At 40.4% G+C, this 19,630-nt stretch overlaps 1 protein-coding gene across 19 annotated transcripts in view; it reads left to right on the top strand.

Moving 5' to 3' along the window:
- GPHN (gephyrin) overlaps positions 1-19,630 on the top strand; it is a 313,923-nt gene that overhangs the window by 180,355 nt on the left and 113,938 nt on the right. For all 19 annotated transcript variants that reach the window (XM_052782423.1, XM_052782421.1, XM_052782417.1 and 16 more), the window contains 3 exons: positions 10,155-10,249; positions 14,763-14,829; positions 19,019-19,291. In XM_052782423.1, coding sequence (XP_052638383.1) covers positions 10,155-10,249; positions 14,763-14,829; positions 19,019-19,291 — 435 coding nt within the window. The remainder of the gene's footprint in view (positions 1-10,154; positions 10,250-14,762; positions 14,830-19,018; positions 19,292-19,630) is intronic.

The following is a 19,630-nucleotide window of genomic DNA, read 5'->3' as shown; positions in this document are numbered from 1 at the left end:
GGCTTAGTGACCATGAAATGGTAGAATTTTCAATTCTTGGTGAGGTAAAGAAGGTGGTCAGCAAAACCACCACTATGGACTTCCGGAGGGCTAACTTTGGCCTCTTCGAGGCACTGGTTGAGAGAGTCCCTTGGGAGACGGTCCTGAAGGGCAAAGGGGTCCAGGAGGGATGGACATTCTTTAAAAAGGAAATCTTAATGGCTCAGGACCAGGCTATTCCCATGTGCCGCAAGTCAAACCGCCGAGGAAAACGACCGGCCTGGCTGAATGGGGAGCTTTTGCTAGGACTTAAGAAAAAAAGGAGAGTTTATAATCTCTGGAGGAAAGGGCGGGCAACTTGGGAGGAGTACAGGGATCTTGTTAGATCATACAGAGAGAAAATGAGAAAGGCGAAAGCTCAGCTAGAACTAAATCTGGCCACTATCGTAAGGGACAACAAAAAATGTTTTTACAAATATGTTAACAGTAAAAAGAATCCCAAGGAGAATATCTATCCTTTAATGGATACAGAAGGGAACGTAGCCACCAGAGATGAGGAAGAGGCCGAGGTACTTAATGCCTTCTTTGCCTCAGTCTTTAATAGTGAGTCCAATCATCCTCAGGGTACTCCACCTCATGAGCTGGAAGGTAAGGATGAAGAGCATAACGTACCCCCCTTAATCCAGGAGGAATTAGTTAGGGACCTGTTACGCCATCTGGACGCTCACAAATCTATGGGACCTGATGGGATCCATCCAAGAGTACTGAGGGAACTGGCAGAGGTCCTTGCCAAGCCACTCTCTATCATCTATCAGCGTTCCTGGTCAACAGGGGAGGTCCCAGAGGACTGGAGGCTTGCCAATGTGACTCCCATTTATAAGAAGGGTCGGAGGGAGGATCCGGGGAACTACAGGCCTGTCAGCCTGACCTCGGTACCGGGAAAGATTATGGAACGGTTTGTCTTGAGAGCACTCACACGGCAGCTCCAGGATAAGAGGGGGATCAGGCCCAGTCAGCATGGGTTTACGAAAGGCAGGTCCTGCTTGACCAACCTGATCTCCTTCTATGACCAGGTGACCCGCCTAGTGGATGAGGGAAAGGCTGTGGATGTTATTTTCCTAGATTTCAGCAAGGCCTTTGACACTGTCTCTCATGGCATACTCCTTGAGAAGCTGGTGTCTCGTGGCCTGGATAAGTGTATTCTTCGCTGGGTGAAAAACTGGCTGGATGGCCGAGCCCAGAGGGTAGTGGTGAATGGGGTGAAATCCAGTTGGCGGCGGATCACGAGTGGTGTTCCCCAGGGCTCGGTGTTGGGCCCCGTTCTGTTTAATACCTTTATTGATGATTTGGATGAGGGGATTGAGTGCACCCTCAGCAAGTTTGCAGACGACACCAAGTTGGGAGGCAGGGTCGATCTGCTTGAGGGTAGGGAGGCTCTACAAAGAGATCTGGACAGGCTGGATCGATGGGCTGAGGCCAATTGTATGAAGTTTAACACGGCCAAGTGCCGGGTCCTGCACTTCGGTCACGGCAACCCCATGCAGCGCTACAAGCTTGGGGAAGAGTGGCTGGAAAGCTGCCCGGCAGAGAAAGACCTGGGGGTGCTGGTTGACGGCCGGCTGGATATGAGCCAGCAGTGTGCCCAGGTGGCCAAGAAGGCCAATCGCATCCTAGCCTGTATCAGGAACAGCGTGGCCAGCAGGAGCAGGGAGGTGGTTGTTCCCCTGTACTCGGCACTGGTGAGGCCGCACCTCGAGTACTGTGTTCAGTTTTGGGCCCCTCACTACAGGAAAGACATTGAGCTGCTTGAGCGTGTCCAGAGAAGGGCAACCAAGTTGGTGAGGGGCCTTGAGCACAAGTCTTATGAGGAGCGGCTGAGGGATCTGGGGTTGTTCAGTCTAGAAAAGAGGAGGCTGAGGGGAGACCTTATAGCTCTCTACAACTACCTGAAAGGGGGTTGTAGTGAGGTGGGTGTTGGTCTCTTCTGTCAGGTGTCTGGAGATAGGACAAGAGGAAATGGCCTCAAGCTGAGGCAAGGGAGATTTAGGTTAGATATTAGGAAAAATTTTTTTACTGAGAGGGTTGTCAGGTATTGGAACAGGCTGCCCAGGGAAGTGGTTGAGTCACCATCCCTGGAGGTATTCAAAAAGCGAGTAGATGGGGTACTTCAGGACATGGTATAGTGGGCATGGTTGATGGTTGGACTTGATGATCTTGAAGGTCTTTTCCAACCGAAATGATTATATGATTCTATGTGGCTGACATTTTTCTTGCCTATTTGACTGATCTGTCTCTCTAGTTCTTTGTCCAGCCTTCTGAGGTTTGACTGTGGTCTGTGAGCTCTGTTGCAGAGGGTATATAGGTATTTCTTTGGTTAGACCCTTCCAGAACTTCTGCTTTCAATGGAAAGTTCAAATAGGTAATAAAATGCTATCTATGCTAATTCCATAATCTGTTAAATATAAATTATCTGGAAATTTGTCTATGAATTTGCATAAATAACTTTATGATATGCTATGCAGAGTCATAGATTTTAACTTTTTCAACAGAAATAATATTTTCAGCAGAGGCAGTCTCAGTCATCTTAATTTAATCGAATTTATTATGACTTCGTAGTCTCATATTTGCATTTTAGTTGAAGAGATAAAACTGTATTACCGTCCCAAAACTGCTGAAGAGTACATGAAATGTCTCAGATCATTACTTACTATTGAGGTCAAACTTTGCTGTGCTTAATACCTGAAAGACAAAGACAAGGATTTTCTGAACATTTCAAGAAGAGAAGTCCTAGGTCATCACAGAATCATAGAATGGTTTGGGTTGGAAGGGACCTTAAAGATCATCTAGTTCGGACGCCCCTCCCATGGGCAAGGACACTTTCCACTAGACCAGGCTACTCAAAGCCCCATCCAACCTGGCCTTGAATACTTCCAGGGATAGGGCATCCACAGCTTCTCTGGGCAACCTGTTCCAGTGTCTCAACACCCTCACAGTAAAGAATTTCTTCCTTATAGCTAATCTAAATCTACCATCTTTCACTTTAAAAAAATCACCCCTCATCCTATCACTGCATGGCCCTGTAAAAAGTCCCTCTCCAGCTTTCTTGTCGGCCCCCTGTAAGGCTACAGGCTGCTATAAGGTCTCCCTGGAGCCTTCTCTTCTCCAGGCTAAGCAACCTCAACTCTCTCAGGCTGTCCTCATAGGGGAGGTGCTCCAGCCCCCTGATCATCTTCATGGCCCTCCCCTGGACCCGCTCAAGCAAATCCATGTCTTTCTTATGTTGGGGGCCCCAGAGCTGAACGCAGTCCTCCAGCTGGGGTCTCACGAGAGTGGTGTAGAGGGAGAGAATCACCTCCCTCAACCTGCTAGCTGCACTTCTTTTGATGCAGCCCAGAATGCGATTGGCTTTCTGGGCTGCAAGCGCACATTGCTGGCTCACATTCAGGTTTTTGTCCACTAATACCCCCAAGTCCTTCTGCTCAGGGCTGCTCTTAATCCACTCATTGCCCAGCCTGTTGTATTTGTGCTTGGGATTGCTGCAACCCATTTGCAGGACCTTGCTCTTGGCCTTGTTGAACCTCATGAGGTTTGTACGGGCCCACCTCTCAAGCCTGTCGAGGTCCCTCTGGATGGCATCCCTTCCCTCCAGCGTGTCGACCGCACCACTGAGCTTGGGGTCGTCAGCAAACTTTCTGAGGGTACATTCAATCCCACTGTCCACGTCACCAACAAAGATGTTAAACAGTGCTGCTCCCAATACCGACCCCTGAGGAACGCCACTCATCACTGCTTTCCGCTCAGCCATCAAGCCATTGACCACAACTTTTTGAGTGCGACCACCCAGCCAAATCCTTATCCACCCAGTGGTCCATCCATCAAATCCGTGTCTCTCTGATGTAGAGACAAGGATGTCATGCGGGACAGCGTCAAACGCTTTGCACAAGTCCAGGTAGGTGACATCTGTTGCTCTTCCCTTATCCACCAGCGCTGTAACCCCATCGTAGAAGGCCACCAAATTTCTCAGGCACAATTTGCCCTTAGTGAAGCCATGTTGACTGTCACCAATCACCTCGTTATTTTCCATGGGCCTTAGCATAGTTTCCAGGAGGATCCGCTCCATGATCTTGCCGGGCACAGAGGTGAGACTGACTGGCCTGTAGTTCCCCGGGCCTTCCTTTTTTCCCTTGTTAAAAATGGGAGTTATGTTTCCCCTTTTCCAGTCAGTGGGAACTTCCCCAGACTGCCATGACTTCTCAAGTATGATGGATAATGGCTTAGCCACTTCATCTGCCAGTTCCCTCAGGACCTGCGGATGCACCTCATCAGGTCCCATGGACTTGTGCACCTTCGGGTTCCTTAGATGGTCTTGAACCTGATCTTCTCCTACAGTGACCAGTTCTTCATTCTCGTAGTTCCTGCCTTTGCCTTCTGCGACTTGCATCTTTTAATTAAATCAGTCTGCAGTGGCTTTATCCTCCAGACGCTGACTGGGAGGGCTTCCACAGGTTAGGAACTGAACTAACATAATTTCTATGGAGGCAAAGAAAGGCAGTGAAGCAGCAGAGAACTCTGTGAAACCGATTGGCGATGAGCCATCTGTTAAGCAACCACAACTACGTCAAAGATATCTAAAAATATATCAGTTGGTTTGGGAACATAGTGCCCTAACTCCAATAAAAAGGCACTTTGAAAACAATAAAAAATGTGTTTTAAAATAAATTGCATTTATTCATATAGCAATGAAATAGAAGAAGAACTGCTCTCATAGACGTTGTTATTAAGTCCCGAATAGTTCCACGAAATTTTTATTTAATTGTTAATGTCTACTTCCTCACTCTGGAGTAGAAACTACCTGTTGTGGTTTAACCCCAGCCAGCAACTAAACACCACGCAGCCGCTCACTCACTCCCCCCCACCCAGTGGGATGGGGGAGAAAATCAGGAAAAGAAGCAAAACCCATGGGTTGAGATAAGAACGGTTTAATAGAACAGAAAAGAAGAAACTAATAATGATAATGATAACACTAATAAGATGACAACGGTAATAAAGGATTGGAATGTACAAATGATGCGCAGTGCAATTGCTCACCACCCGCCGACCGACACCCAGCCAGTCCCCCGAGCGGCGAATCCCTGCCCCCACTTCCCCGTTCCTATACTAGATGGGACGTCACACGGTATGGAATACACCATTGGCCAGTTTGGGTCAGCTGCCCTGGCTGTGTCCTGTGCCAACTTCTTGTGCCCCTCCAGCTTTCTCGCTGGCTGGGCATGAGAAGCTGAAAAATCCTTGACTTAGTCTAAACACTACTGAGCAACAACTGAAAACATCAGTGTTATCAACATTCTTCTCATACTGAACTCAAAACATAGCACTGTACCAGCTACTAGGAAGACAGTTAACTCTATCCCAGCTGAAACCAGGACACTACCGTTTTATTTTAGTCCCATTGTCTCTCTCCCTGGTTCCCCCGCAGCCTGACACTGTCGTGGTTTAACCCCAGCTGGCAATTAAGCACCATGCAGCCACTCGCTCACTACCCCCTGCAGTGGGATCGGGGAGAGAATCGGGGGAAAAAAAGGTAAAACTCGTGGGCTGAGATAAAGACACTTTAATAGGACAGAAAAGGAAGGGAAAATAATGCTAATAACAATAAAATACATAGAATAAGTGATGTACACTACCATTGCTCACCGTCTGCTGACCGATACCCAGCCAATCCCCAAGCCCCGAAGCCATGGTGCTCCCCCAGCCAGCTCCCCCCCAGTTTATATACTAGGCATCTTGTAATATGGTGTGGAATACCTTTTTGGCTCATTTGGGTCAACTGTCCTTGCTGTGTCCCCTCTCAGTTTCTTGTGCACTCTCAGCCTCTGCTGGCAGGGCAGCATGAGAAGCTGGAAAGTCCTTGACTTAGTATAAACACCACTTAGCAAAAACTAAAACATCAGCATGTTATCAACATTGTTCTCATCCTAAATCCAAAACACAGCACTATACCAGCTACTAAGCAGAAAATTAACTTTATTCCAGCTGAAACCAGGATACACTTCTATCATGTCCTGTCTTCCTTGTTCCTTCTCCGATGTTTTTCCCTCCTGTGTTGTCTGTCCAAGCTGCCTTGTGCAGTCTTATTTTCAATTCAATTGCCCTCACTTTACTCTCATTCCTGCCCTTCTGACAATCCTGCTGCTTGGACTTGCTCTCTGTAACTCTTCCTTTCACTTGGTCTTCCTTCTTCCCACATTCCCTTCTCCTGTCTAAATTATAAATCCTCCTTTTTTTGCAACCTCCAAACTGGCCTTTCTGCATTTCTGTCTCTCTCCTGAACTCTTGCTTTTATCTTCAGATGTTTCTACTTCTGTGGAACCCCTCTCGTCCACCTCCATCTTGTATGCATCTGTCTCCTTTGCACTACCACCTTACAGGGGAGAAACTGGGGACACTTTTTTGCTGTCATTTTAGTATTTTATGGAAATTTACTCCAGTATTTTCCACCTACTTTTTGTATAGTCATCAGCCTCAGGTGTGAGAAATCAGTGCATGGCTTCAGTCCTGATGAAGGCATCGGTGTGACAGCTCTGAATGAAATCTCCTCATCATTTTTTCCTGCTTCTTCCCACATAGTAGTGTCGTCATTGCTGTTGCAGTAGAGCCGGGGGCAACAGCTTTGATTTGTGATTCATTTTGTGCCAACTATATGGCCCCCTGCAGCAGGCAAAAGCTGGCTGATGGTGAGACTACCAAGAAAAAATTGCCCGTGAAGCAAATTTTGACAATCTTAATTCAGCTTTGTGTCATGGTTTAACCCAGCAGGCAGCTAAACACCACACAGCTGTTCGCTCATTCCCCCCACCCCACAGTGGGATGGGGGAGAGAATCAGAAAAAAAAAGTAAAATTTGTGGGTTGAGATAAAGACAGTTTAATAGGACAGAAAAGGAAGGGAAAATAATAATAATAACAACAACAACAATAAACCAAGTGATGAGCAATGCAATTGCTCAACACCCGCCAACCAATGCCCGGCCACTTCCTGAGCCGTGGTCCCCTGCCAGCTTTCCCCCTAGTTTATACACTGAGCATGGCGTCATGTGGCGTGGAATATCCCTCTGGCCAGCTTGGGTCAGCTGTCCTGACTGTGCCCCCTCCCAGCTTCTTGTGCTCCCCCAGCCTACTCGCTGGTGGTGTGAGAAGCTGGAGAGTCCTTGACTTAGTGTAAACACTGCTTAGCAACAACTAAAACATCAGTATTACCAACATTATTCTTATCCTAAATCCAAAACACAGCACTATACCAGCTACTAGGAAGAAAATGAACTCTATCCCAGCTGAAACCAGGACACCTTGCTAGAGTACTGGTAAAATGTGAAGGTGCTGCGTCACTAATTCTTTAGTTTGCATGCAGGTAGATGTTGGTACCAGACAGTTAACTCCTCAGCTGGACGCAGGTGAAAACCTAGTTTTGACATGTCTCTTCCACCCTTCCTTCAAACCTGAAAGAAGTATTAGAAAACCTGGCCATCAGCACTTTGGTACATTGTTAGGTGAAACAAAGAGTTGTTACAGATAGGTACAAAGTATCTGCAAATCACTGCAGCACTGCTAATTTCATTCATATATGTATAGCTAATTAAAAGTGTGCTTCCCAGTATGATGGTGATTTCAGTTCCTGTACACTGCACGTTTTAAGTCATGTCATTTGAGGACATTCCAGGAGTGGACTTTCCAGTGGCTGATTTCAAGAGCAGATGTCACTGTAAAAGTTGTTTACTTAGCAGCAGCCTTTTTTGGTTACATCCATCCAGTCAGGCTGCAAATATGAAAACAGGAAGCATTCCCCTGTTTGTAGAAGTCTGCCTGCAGTAATAAATACAAGCATGTATATTTTGAAACAAGTATTTTTAGAAACTTCTGTTGAGGGCTGTACTGCTGTTTGGACTTTCTGCCCTTTCAGATTTTGTTGCTTAGCCTATACATTTTTAATAATCACATTGCCTGCTAGCAGTGATGTTTTGTGAAGGTCATTTTTCTTGTGAAGTTGGAGAATGGACTTGAATTTCATTGAAGGACTCCCTGAGCTGCAGGATCGTTGTTTATGGAACTCTCTTGCATCTTGTACTACCTTTGAAGCCTGTTTAGAATTTTAACTAATGATATCTTCAAAGTGTCACTGTGCTCAAGGGCAAAAAAAGAAGTCTCAAAATGCACTTTATATTTAAAACCAGTTTTGAATAGCTTTGAAGCATGGTATTAGCTAAAAATAAAAGGCATAGATATAGACTTACTATGTATGCACACACAGAATTCCATGTTTCACCAACTTTTTCATTGTCAGCAAAGTGTCCCTTCACCATTGCAATGCCTTTTTCTTCTATACTATAAAAATCATAAGGTCTATGGATAGTCTCAGGAATTTTTAATGTCATTGATAATTTAATACCTCAGCAGGTATCTTTAGGCAATCTTCCCCAGTGGAGAGGTTTTAGTTTTGTCTACATCATTCCTAGCCTCCTGCTTCTCATTTCCCCTGTGTAGAAATGCAGACACTGGGTTGTATTTCTATGCCCTTTCTGTTTCTGAGTAGAAGATGGCAGATACTAAAACCAACATGCTATGCTTGAAATATGCTTGAGTCTGTGGTGTCAGCTACTGAATTAAAATTGCTTGGTTTTGTAAAAACCAAAGTTCCTGCTTCCCACAACTGAGCACGTATCAAGTTTGTTTATTAATAAAACATCTGGAGGCTTACTTGGTAGCTGTGTATGATGTCTTCTGATACTGACATATTCTTTTAAAACATGTTAAATGTTAGTGGCAATGTTTGAGAATATGGCCACTTAAATATCTATACTGTTCAGGGATATTTTTTTCTGTTTTATTTATTGCTTCCTGTAAGTGTTTTAGCTGTAGAGCTAGTATAGGACTCCTGGATCCTTCTCATAGGGATGCCATTGGGTTAATTCCGTCATTTTCCTTCTCTATGACTTTGTTTTTCTATTTGTAAACTAGGAACTTACAAAAGTACATGTGATTTATAATTTAATCCTTCCCACAAAATAATTTGTCTGGTTTTCTTCCATTTTATTCTTTTGCTATATCAAACTGCCAAGAAAACTTAGCTTATTCAGAGTGTCCTTGTATTTAAGATGTGCTTTTCTATTTCTGTTTTGATAGCTGTATCGTCAAAGCGTTGTAGTTTGGCTGGATGTTTTACAATGGATTTCACAGTTTTATGGGCATTGCTAACATTTTAGTTGTGCCAAATAACTTAGAATCTTGTTTCAGAACATGAAACAAGATGATCCACTGAACAGCAGCTACTGTGAGGGAAGTGAAGAGAGGGTAGGACTGTAACCTGTCTTTGAAGTGTTAACGTCCTAACTAAAGTTAGAGGTTGGGAGGCTGGACAGATTGTGCATTTGAGAAAATTTGCGTTAGGAAGTAAGGACAGAATGTTGTGCACATCCCAGAAAAATAATTTTCCATCTGATTCCCTATGTGGAAAAAGGACTAAAAATACAAGAATTTTCAGACTCTGCTTCCAGGCTTCTCGATGCCCACTGCATATGGACTGCTTGTGAATAAAAGCCACCAGCCTGTTTGGAACCGCTGTTTTGCTGACATGATCAGAAGGGAAGGCCTCAGCCTCTGGCCATTATCATTACCATTTTACTATCTTCCTGCCTGTCTGCTACATGGGCTTCCCTTTGCAAGTTTTTTTTTCTGTCTTCTGCACAGACCGATTCACCCTTCTCATGCCTGGGAAAAGCTCAACAGGAAAATGCACATGAGATTGATGAGGAAGAGAAGGCAGTTATATTTGGTCTTTTCTTTGCTTATTCCCAAACATTCTTTCCTTTCTGTTAGAGGCAGTTGTTGTTATATATGTGGTGTTGGTTAACATTTCCTATATATATAGGGTCCTGACTTTTAACATTTTCTGTAAGAATCTTTACAGTACAGCTAACAGTGCTTCTTCCCAACCCCTTGTCTTTCCCTTTTTTACATAACCAAGAGAAACTTCTTTAATGTATTTCAGTACTGAGAATTTAGCAACGACGTCTCTTGGCAGAAACAAAAAAAGGAGATATTCTTACCCAAATTTTAGCTGGTTTCATATTTTTCTTGTCCTTGTACTTCTTCACTCACTTTGCTATTTAATCTTTGATTGCAGGCCACTAAAGAAGTAATAGAGCGAGAAGCCCCAGGGATGGCCCTGGCAATGCTGATGGGATCACTTAATGTTACTCCTCTAGGCATGCTCTCTAGGTAAGACTATTTCCTTTAAAATATGAGGTGAACTATTTCCTTAGAAATAAACGTTGTCATGAAATGACTATACACAAATAAGTGAAGGTTGCCATTGTTATCAAGACTAGAAGTCTTAACTTCAGAGAAGTGGCCAAATTCCAAGAATGGTAATTGCATTCTCTCATTTAATTCCCTTTGTTGTCTCCATTAGACACTGTATCCTCCTGTATTTTCTGTGCCAGGTTTTTTGTAATATTGATGCATGCTTTTAAACAGCTGTCTTTTCATCCTAAGGCTGTGGCATTTCAGTGGTGAGTGAAGAATTCTTCTATATGTTGTTCATCAAGTACTAAAATGCTTTGTTTAGCAAAAAACCCTTTGATAAATACAAATGTATTGTTTTGATATTGCTTTTATTCCAGTATCAGCAACAGCTCTCTGAATAAGTTAAATGGTATTTTATCCCATGCTTTCAGATATAGTACTTTAACTCCTAGAGTTTGGTATTTCCTACTAAATAATTAGTAACTGTTTCTCTGCCTGTTGTTGTTTCTTTTTTATCAGTGACATCTCTTGTTATCCTGTATTTCTTCCTGGAGTTTATTTTTATTTTATTTCTTCAATTTACCTCATTTTACCTATTATAGACTTAGTAATATCAATACCTTTCAGAAGTTAGTTTGTGCTTGCACCTTATTTTAAGGGAACTAAGAAACAACGGCTGTTACAGTTTTTTGATTTCTCATTGTATAATAAGGGTATGACAAGAAAATAATTATATAAGAAATAAAGAAGGAACTTTGAAATCTGCAACTTTGTATTCAGATGCTTGCATTTTTAAAGGACGTTTAGATGAGAGGTTTAGTGATTTGACAAGGTGTTTTAAAACTTTTCATATCATGTGTCACATATCTGAAAGGGCAACATTACCAAGTTAACACCTTCAGGTTCTGTCCAAATTAGCAAGTATTTTCATTTTTTTTATCTGATATAATTTTTTATATCATAGCTTGTGTTTATCTGAAGGGAAAGGATAACAGAATGCTACCACAAGGAGAGGAAAGGTTAATTTAGCTGTTCTCTTTCTGATCAAGAAAAGGATAGCCATTTAGATGACACTACCAAGTTTGATTTAGGATGCGGTGTGATCAGGATGGCTGAAAGGATGTTGTAATGGTAGTGGAACCAAAATGCTGGATTGTAACCTGACTCTTCTGTACATATAGCAAGAAAATCTCCGTTAAACTATAGCCACTTTCAGTAGTAATTGATGACTGTGGTGGGAGATAACATTACAAAGATACTGCATGCAATCATACTAGGCCTTAAAAAATTGCTCAGTGAAAACCTCTACTTCAGGCCTAAAAGCAATCAGCATGCAAAAGGCCATTTTTTTTATAACACTGTTCAGATCATGAAGTTAAGGACACAGAAATTACAAAATTACAGCATTATGGTTTCTTGTGCAATCTCAGTTCTGCATGAATGCACATGTGTGTTATGATTACACTTTTTGTAGAATTCCTCTGCAAGTGCTTAAGATGGAGGAAGGAAATTTACTTTTCTTTGTTTTGATTGTCCTATGTGTAATCCTGTATCAGTTTTGGTGCTCTATATTCAGAATCTTCTCTGAATGCAGACTCACTTCCTCTGGGATTTTTCTTACATCATTTGTTTCATAAGACACAAATTGTTAATATATTTTCATAGAAAATTCTGCAAATTGAGGTAGTGTTGTAATCCCCCCCTTAAAATGAGAACTAAGGCACACATTAAGAGAGGTCAAAAACATACACTAATTTTAGGTACACAGTCTGAGAAAAACAGATCCTAATTTTTCAAAGTATTTAACATTTAATGTCACTTGTCCTAAGCTTACCTCTCATTGACTTCATTTTGAAATGAAGTTCTGAGGGATAATTTTGCATGTAATTTCTTTGACTTTTCCAAAAAACAAAAGCAGAAGTTTCGTTACGCAACATTAAGCTGACACTTCTACAAATCACCTGCAAGTTTGGAAATGTTAGGTCAGTCGTGTTGAATTTTATCACATCAACTTTTAAAAAATTGTTATAAGTTATAGGCTGTCTTCCTGACTATGGAACAGCATTAGGAAGTTGTGAGTTATTTTGTAGACTGGATTCACAGATATTTATGGCAAATGAGGGACAGTGAGACTCTCATAGTTTGGATTCAGTCCCAAGGTCCAGCAGGGAGTATCTTAGAGCATCATAGACCTTTTTATGTGTTTCCTGAAAGTTTTTCCTTTTCTTCTCTGACCTTCTAAAACTGTCCTTGTCCCAGAATTATCTCTTCCCTTCATCCGATTCCTTACCTGTCAACTACCCGTGCTGTGCCAGCCTTTACGAAGGCTTTTTAAAGCACTCTGTCTCCTTGCCCATCTTTTCTGCTTTTACCAGCATAATTTCTTCCCAGGGAGATGATGTTTTTTCCCAAAGAGATCATGTTCTCCATTCCTCCTTCTGCATCAGACCTGTATTTCTTTCCTCCCACATCCATTTTTTTCTTTCTCCCACGTCCTGTTTTTCCTTCCCACTCCCTTGCTTCTATTTGTATTCTTTCTCAGACTTCTTTGGTTTTTCTTAAAAATTCTGTCCACTGCATCACAAGACTGTGGATAACATGAGATCCACAGCATCTCCCTCAGCTGTTCTACATTTGGAGGAATATCATTAATTTCTCAAATTACCCAGAATGCATGCACATTTTGTGTGCTTTTATGTTGTGAGCACACCCAATATTTTTTGCAAGCCATACAGTTCTTGGGTACTTTTACTTACTTTTGCATGCTCTCTTGAGAAATTTTTGGTAGCTCCATTTCTGTCTTGAGCCACTAGATTTGACTATTGGCAGCCAACACTTGTAGCTTTCAGGATAACGGCTGCTGGTTTAGTCTTTTTTTTTTTTGGTTGGTTGTACTGGTCATTTAGCTTATAATGTTTGAAATTATTTAAAGCAGAATAAAAGAGCCAAAAAGAAGATTATGAAGGGAGCTATCTGCCAAACACGATTCCACCTCAATTTAATTCCTGTGTGGATAATTCCTAGTTCCTTTATTTTGAATGTCATAGACTGTATCCCACTTAAGGGATTTGCTGGATTGAGTTTGTACTCTGTAAGTTTGACTACTGCAACAAGACCAAATGAGCACATTTCTTTAACTCGGGCTCTTCATCTTTGTATTGCTGTAGAGCATTCCTCAACTACCTGGAATTCTTTCTTAACTGAGGGTATATAGTGTACAAGAAGTGAATATGGGAAAACAGATGCTAGGAGTCAGGCAATATTCAAGCTGCCAGTTGAAAATAAGACTTCTCTTCAGGCTGGCTTTACTGTGATATCAAAAGTTCATTTTGTGGCACAAAACCAGTCTCTGCTATTTAATTGTGAGCATTATGACAGCTGTCACTAGAATACTTGCTACACTCCTAGAAAATGCTATGCTACCAATAAATGGCATTAATCACTGAGAATTATTAGTATAAGAAGAAATCCAGAGAAGTTGGTTATCCCACAAACCTTGTCCTTTGGCTCAAAATTTTTGGTAATGCCCTATCAAGAAATTATTTTCTTTTCTATTCTGTCTTCACTTACGGCTCATGGTTTTTTTTATAACGAGATTGTTACACAATTTCTCTCAACTCTAGTCTCCATATCTTTGTGGCTTGGTTTCATCCTTTTACTTTCTTATTATGCTTATATCCCAGCCATGGGTTTTTCACCACGGGTTTTGTAAACAGTGGAGAAAAGCAGGAGGCACTCTTTACAACCTCAAGACAAAATACAGTAATTTTAATTCTTTTTTCTTGAAAATATTTAGCTAAAACGAGGAAGAGGGAAACTCTAAAGAATAGAAGACATTCAGCACTTGGGGGTTTAAGTTTAGCCCTGCATCAACACTAAAGGAATTCCCTAAAGACAAAAAATAAAATAAAATCTTCCATCTTTGATAGTCAGTTTCTTTTTTTTTTGAGGGGGAAGGAAGGACTGTTAGGAAGAATTAGATATGAATTGCATAAGTGCCATTTTCCCTTGAGATTACTTCCCTCTGTGCTTTTCTTATGTTGCATCTTTGAAAAAAAAGAAGACATATTTGAATTAATGCGACCAACATGACTTAGTATTTTTACCTGGCAAGGGAAATTGTGTTTGACACCATCAATTACATTACAAAGGAACCATGTGTATGAGCAAATTGGACTGTATCAAAGAATGTATTGGATGCAAGTAAACAATAGAATTAAGGGAGCTATGTAGATCTAAAAAAGATGGAAACGTAGCCAGTGTTTATACTATCAATTAAATGTTAGACTCTGTCAGCCTTGTTTGATGCTTTTCCAGCTAAGCTTCTCCTGAGCTGTTTTATGAGATCAGCAAATATTTTTAGATTTTGGAAATTGAGTTTACGAAGTCTGATAAATAATAGAATTTTTCTTAAATGCTCTGTTCTCGTTTCTGCAGTGGAGAAAGTTGCATGCAAGAATTACACTCTGGATTTCTTTCTTTTCAGACCTGTGTGTGGAATCAGAGGGAAAACTCTCATAATTAATCTGCCAGGTAGCAAGAAAGGGTCCCAGGTAAGAAGTGTTCTTACTGATCTGCTACTGAGGACCCATGATGAATACCTCCCATTGTTCTGAATGGTAGAAAGTACCCACTACAACAAATTTTATAAAAGGGAATTGAAATGCACATTCATGTAACTGAACGCACCATCGCTCTTAGTCAGGGACAATACAATTCTGATCTGATTGAAGGTAGTGTGTGACCAGGACAGCATTACATGTAGTGCAAGAGAGCGCTCACTGTAGCAGGCAGTGCTAACGAAGAGTCTAATGGTCTCTTACACTTCCTCTTTCTTCTCTAGTCAGCCTGTACCTGATCCCGGTGTTCTCTACAGCTTCCAGGAAAGCGTCCTTTTTCACACAGAAGTAAGAGGAAGGCCTAGTGTATGGTAGAACTTGCTGGAATATGAAGAATATTGCCAATTTTGGTCAGCAAGAGGGAAAAAAAGGAACATCATTTTTAAGAGTTCGAGGACTTTTTAAATCTTTTGGATATGGGTATTAGACTTTACACCCTTTATACAGTTTGTTTTCTTCCTGCATTTTGCTCTGTTTGGACAGAGAAGTTAGGCTTTATGTTTTTATTCATGCTTACTTTCTGACTGTAGGGCTGAGAGAAAAACAATTAAACATCAGGAGGAATTTTGTGTGTGTGTGTGTTAGTAAGGCTGGATCTTTCCAGTGCTCTTTCTTTTTGTGTAGTTGGCTGATAGGTCCAGAAAAACAGCCTTCTCCACACAAATACTGCTAAGCTGAATAGTGGGCAGTACAACCTGATACAAAACTGCTAAGGTAGATCCCCCATCAATCGTGAGAATTTATTTCTCTAGGGCTCAGACTATGTCAGTGGCCTTGTTAAAGATGTCTTTACCTCTGGCCTCTAACAAATGCATACCTGGTGGTTTATCAATGTATTCTGAACCAGTAGTATCCAGTCATGGAGGAGACAGAACTAACGTGTTTGGCAGCACAGCCCTGAAGTCACTGTTTCTTGAAAGACTTCTGTCTGGAGATAAATAAAGAATGCTTATGTGGGCTGTCACCTGGAAGTTGAAGAGGAAGTGTTTTGATTACTATTATTTTAAGCAGCCATCACAGCTTTTCAGATACATTGTCTACATGTTTCAGTTCAAGGACTCAGTAAGCCCTCCTATGATTCTACCGTTCCTTAGAGCCTTTTTAGGAAATCTAATGAGATTTGAATTGAAAAGAAGTTAAAAAGCCTTCAAAACATGCAACAAGCATTGGAGGATGGTGGGGCAGGAGTATACCTACTTGAAAGTCTTCCAGTTATGAGTGGGAAGTCGTATGTGTATACATGTATTTAACATAGCAATGGGCCACACATCTTAGAGAACTGGTGTACCAGTAAGAAGATTTTTTCAGAATTCTGTACTTCTTTTGTTGAATTACGAAAGAGAGGAAATAGCCTTCAATCTCTAATGGTTTTTGTTGAGTTCAGTAGCACTGCTAACATGCTAGGTACAGAAAAAGTTGTCATGTTGTGCCCTGAGGCACTCAGACTGTGAAGATAGGTAAGTCATAGGAAGAGGATGAGGAAAAGAAATGAAAAAATGTTAGTAAGTATTTTAACAATAGTTTGATATAAAGTAAGTAATAAAAAAGGTAATTCTGCTGGAAAAGAAAAAAATGTCATATGATTTCATTATACAAGCAAGCTTTTTATTAACATGATTTATTTGTTCCTGTTATGATGATACTCTGAGTATGTTCTGTTGCAATTTATTTTAATATGAAACATCTTTAAAGTATCAAATTTCAGCAAAGATTTTTAAGATAAGTAGTAGAGAAAATTGTTCCATAACAGGCTGGATCTCAAGAACCAAATAGGACAGGCTGTTACCAGGAATTTCTCTCATTTCTCTTTTATGACTTGCTAATTTCCTTTCCATCCTATTAATGCAATCATATCAGAAGTTTATAGAAAATTATGAAATTGCACCAGTATACGTATTTCATTAATAAAATATTAAAATATTAATAGAAAATGGCAGCAGTGTAAATGCTCCATCTCAAAAATGGACACAATGTATGCCAAACACGTTTTCTCCGGAGAACATTGTGTGGCATGTACCACTGAATCAAGATCTGTGGAATATTTCAATTTTTGTGGTGTTCTGGTCTGTTTTCTTTTCTTTTAGCCTTGCAAAAAGTATTTAATGTTATGAAAAAGGGCAAAGTGTGAAATTACCACATGCTCATTGAAATCATTGGGTCTGTGGCAGTTTTCATAATTGTACTAACAATTGCCTAAACCAATGAGTTTTACAAATACCATGAGCTTTTAGAGTACTTACTGGGAACCTATTCATCAACAGTCAAGCCAGCAAGGCTTTATTTCAGTGGTAGGAGTGGGGAACGTGCTTCTCTAATGAGTTAATCATTAATGTACTTTTTGATGATTATTGGTCAGTTCACAGATTGTTGTCCTTGTTTACCACTTACTTGAGGTCTGCTTATTTACTGAAGTAATGATGGTTGTATGCTTCAGTATTTTAAACCGTTTTTAAAATAATACTGTGGAGGCACAATAACTCTGAGGTTTGCAGTTACATTAGAACTTATAATTCTTTATTATGTTTACATATGTATTTTAATATATATTCATTATATACAGCATCTTACGCTCATCCAGTTTACTCCAGTTCTTCAGAGTGCCAAACTGAATGTTTAAAGTATTTATAAATCTATGAAGTAGTCTGACTTTTCATTACTCTTAAAGGAGCAACTGAAAGGTGTGTTCTTACTTAGAAGCTTTGAGGAAATACAGTGTTTGTGAGTCATGTTTTTGACTTACAAGGTGGTTTGTATAAACTTTACTAATTTCTGATGGATGGTTTGCTCTTTATTTTGTTTACGTAGTAATTTTTTTTCATTGAAAATATCTGTATCTACAGTATCTATTTACAAAATGTTTATCATTATTTATTTTCTCAATACTCTAAAATGTTGGAACACATTTCTAAAAATCTTCCTTATGCTTCAAACAAAACCAAAAATAAAGTGCAACAAAAGGAATAATGTCAGCTTTCTCTGTCAACTTGTATGTTCCCTAACTGCACTGTCATGGCAATTCATTCTTGTGACCCTGCCATCATTTTCCAGTAATTTAATGTTTATATGCAGTCTGCTCAAATGACATGAAGAAAACTCTTTACTGAGGTGCCTGGGAAGAGGATGGGAGACAATAGTCATAAATTGAAGAAGGTAGCTTCCAGCTGAATAAAAAGAAAAGAAAAAAAAATTACTTTGAGGGTAATTAAGCATTAGAACAGGTTGTCAAGAAGGGTTGTGGAGTCTCTCTTCTTGGATTTTTTCAAGACTTTACTGAACAAAGCCCTGTGCAACCTGTCTGAATTTCATCTTGACCCTGATCTGAGCAGGAGGCTGCAGTGCATGATGTCCTAAGATTCCTCTTTGATTTTATGAAATACTAGCATATTTTACCAGCAGACGTAGCTTATATATATATGTATGCCCGTTATGGAACAAGAACAGTTACACGGCGTCTGCATTTTTGCTTTCTCCAGCCATATAAAATAAACTTTCTAATTGTTTTTAAGCTCATAGAGCAAGGAGAGGTTTGAAAAATAGATTCTTTATGAACAATTTTTTCTGAGTTACATAAAGTTATAATGACATCAGTGTAGTTTGTCATTCTTCCAGTATATAGGATAAGTCCATGAATAAAAAAGGCTATAATTATATAAAAGTATAATTATGGAAACCCTTATGGATTGTTCTCTAATTGTGAAGGAACATAATAGGAATGATTTGAAGCTAATATCCCTGCAGGGATAGAGTTAATGTTTTTATTCTGCATTTTTGTAGCATTCTGCCAACTGCTGTGAGCTGGTTTCTGTATTATGTATTCATGAAAATTTAACTCTTGTTTTCTGAAGTTATAATCCAGCATTAGCTTAATTACAGTAGCCCTGTTGTACAACTTACTATATTTGCATGAAAAAAGGCAAAAATATATAGTATAGTCCGCAGTTCTGGTTCTGAGTTTGTTTTTTTATCCTCTATGAGCAATTGCATAGGGCATTTAAGCTTTTATTTGTGATTGGGTGAAAAGATACATCCAAATCCCAAATATATTTTAAGAGTAAATCTGAAAAATCCCTATTTACTTCTGCAGGTAACTTTTCATAGTCATTTCTCTTCTTGTTGTGCATAGGAATGCTTTCAGTTTATACTGCCAGCCCTACCTCACGCCATTGATCTTTTGCGGGATGCCATTGTAAAAGTAAAGGAGGTGCACGATGAGCTTGAAGATCTACCTTCACCACCACCTCCTCTTTCTCCTCCTCCAACCACCAGCCCTCACAAGCAGACAGAAGACAAAGGAGTACAGTGTGAGGAAGAGGAGGAAGAGAAGAAGGATAGTGGAGTTGCCTCAACAGAGGACAGTTCTTCTTCACATATAACAGCAGCAGCCATTGCAGCTAAGGTGAGTCTGGCTTGTTTCCCTAAGAGACCCTTTAGCTTCTATCTCAGGTACTTAACACTAATATTCATCTGCATGTTAAGATTATACATTGATGTCTGTGTGGTCAAACAGATGTATTTTAGGTACTTTTTGTAGAAATCTAGCTTCAGAAAAATGTATGAATCCTGTTTCGGTAGGTGATTTCAAATTTCAGTGGGAGATACATTGTTTATTATCTTGACAATAACATGCATTTTTATGCTACCATTCCCATGTGACACACTATTTTTAGTGGGTTTTTTTTAATTCAAAGTACTCACACGCCTGAACATGCAAAGTCCAGTAGGTGGCATATTAAGG

This window comes from Harpia harpyja, chromosome 3, assembly GCF_026419915.1.
Source record: "Harpia harpyja isolate bHarHar1 chromosome 3, bHarHar1 primary haplotype, whole genome shotgun sequence".
Classification (NCBI taxonomy): domain Eukaryota; kingdom Metazoa; phylum Chordata; class Aves; order Accipitriformes; family Accipitridae; genus Harpia; species Harpia harpyja.
Note: the sequence above shows the minus strand (reverse complement) of the source record. Positions and strands in the feature narration are given on the sequence as shown.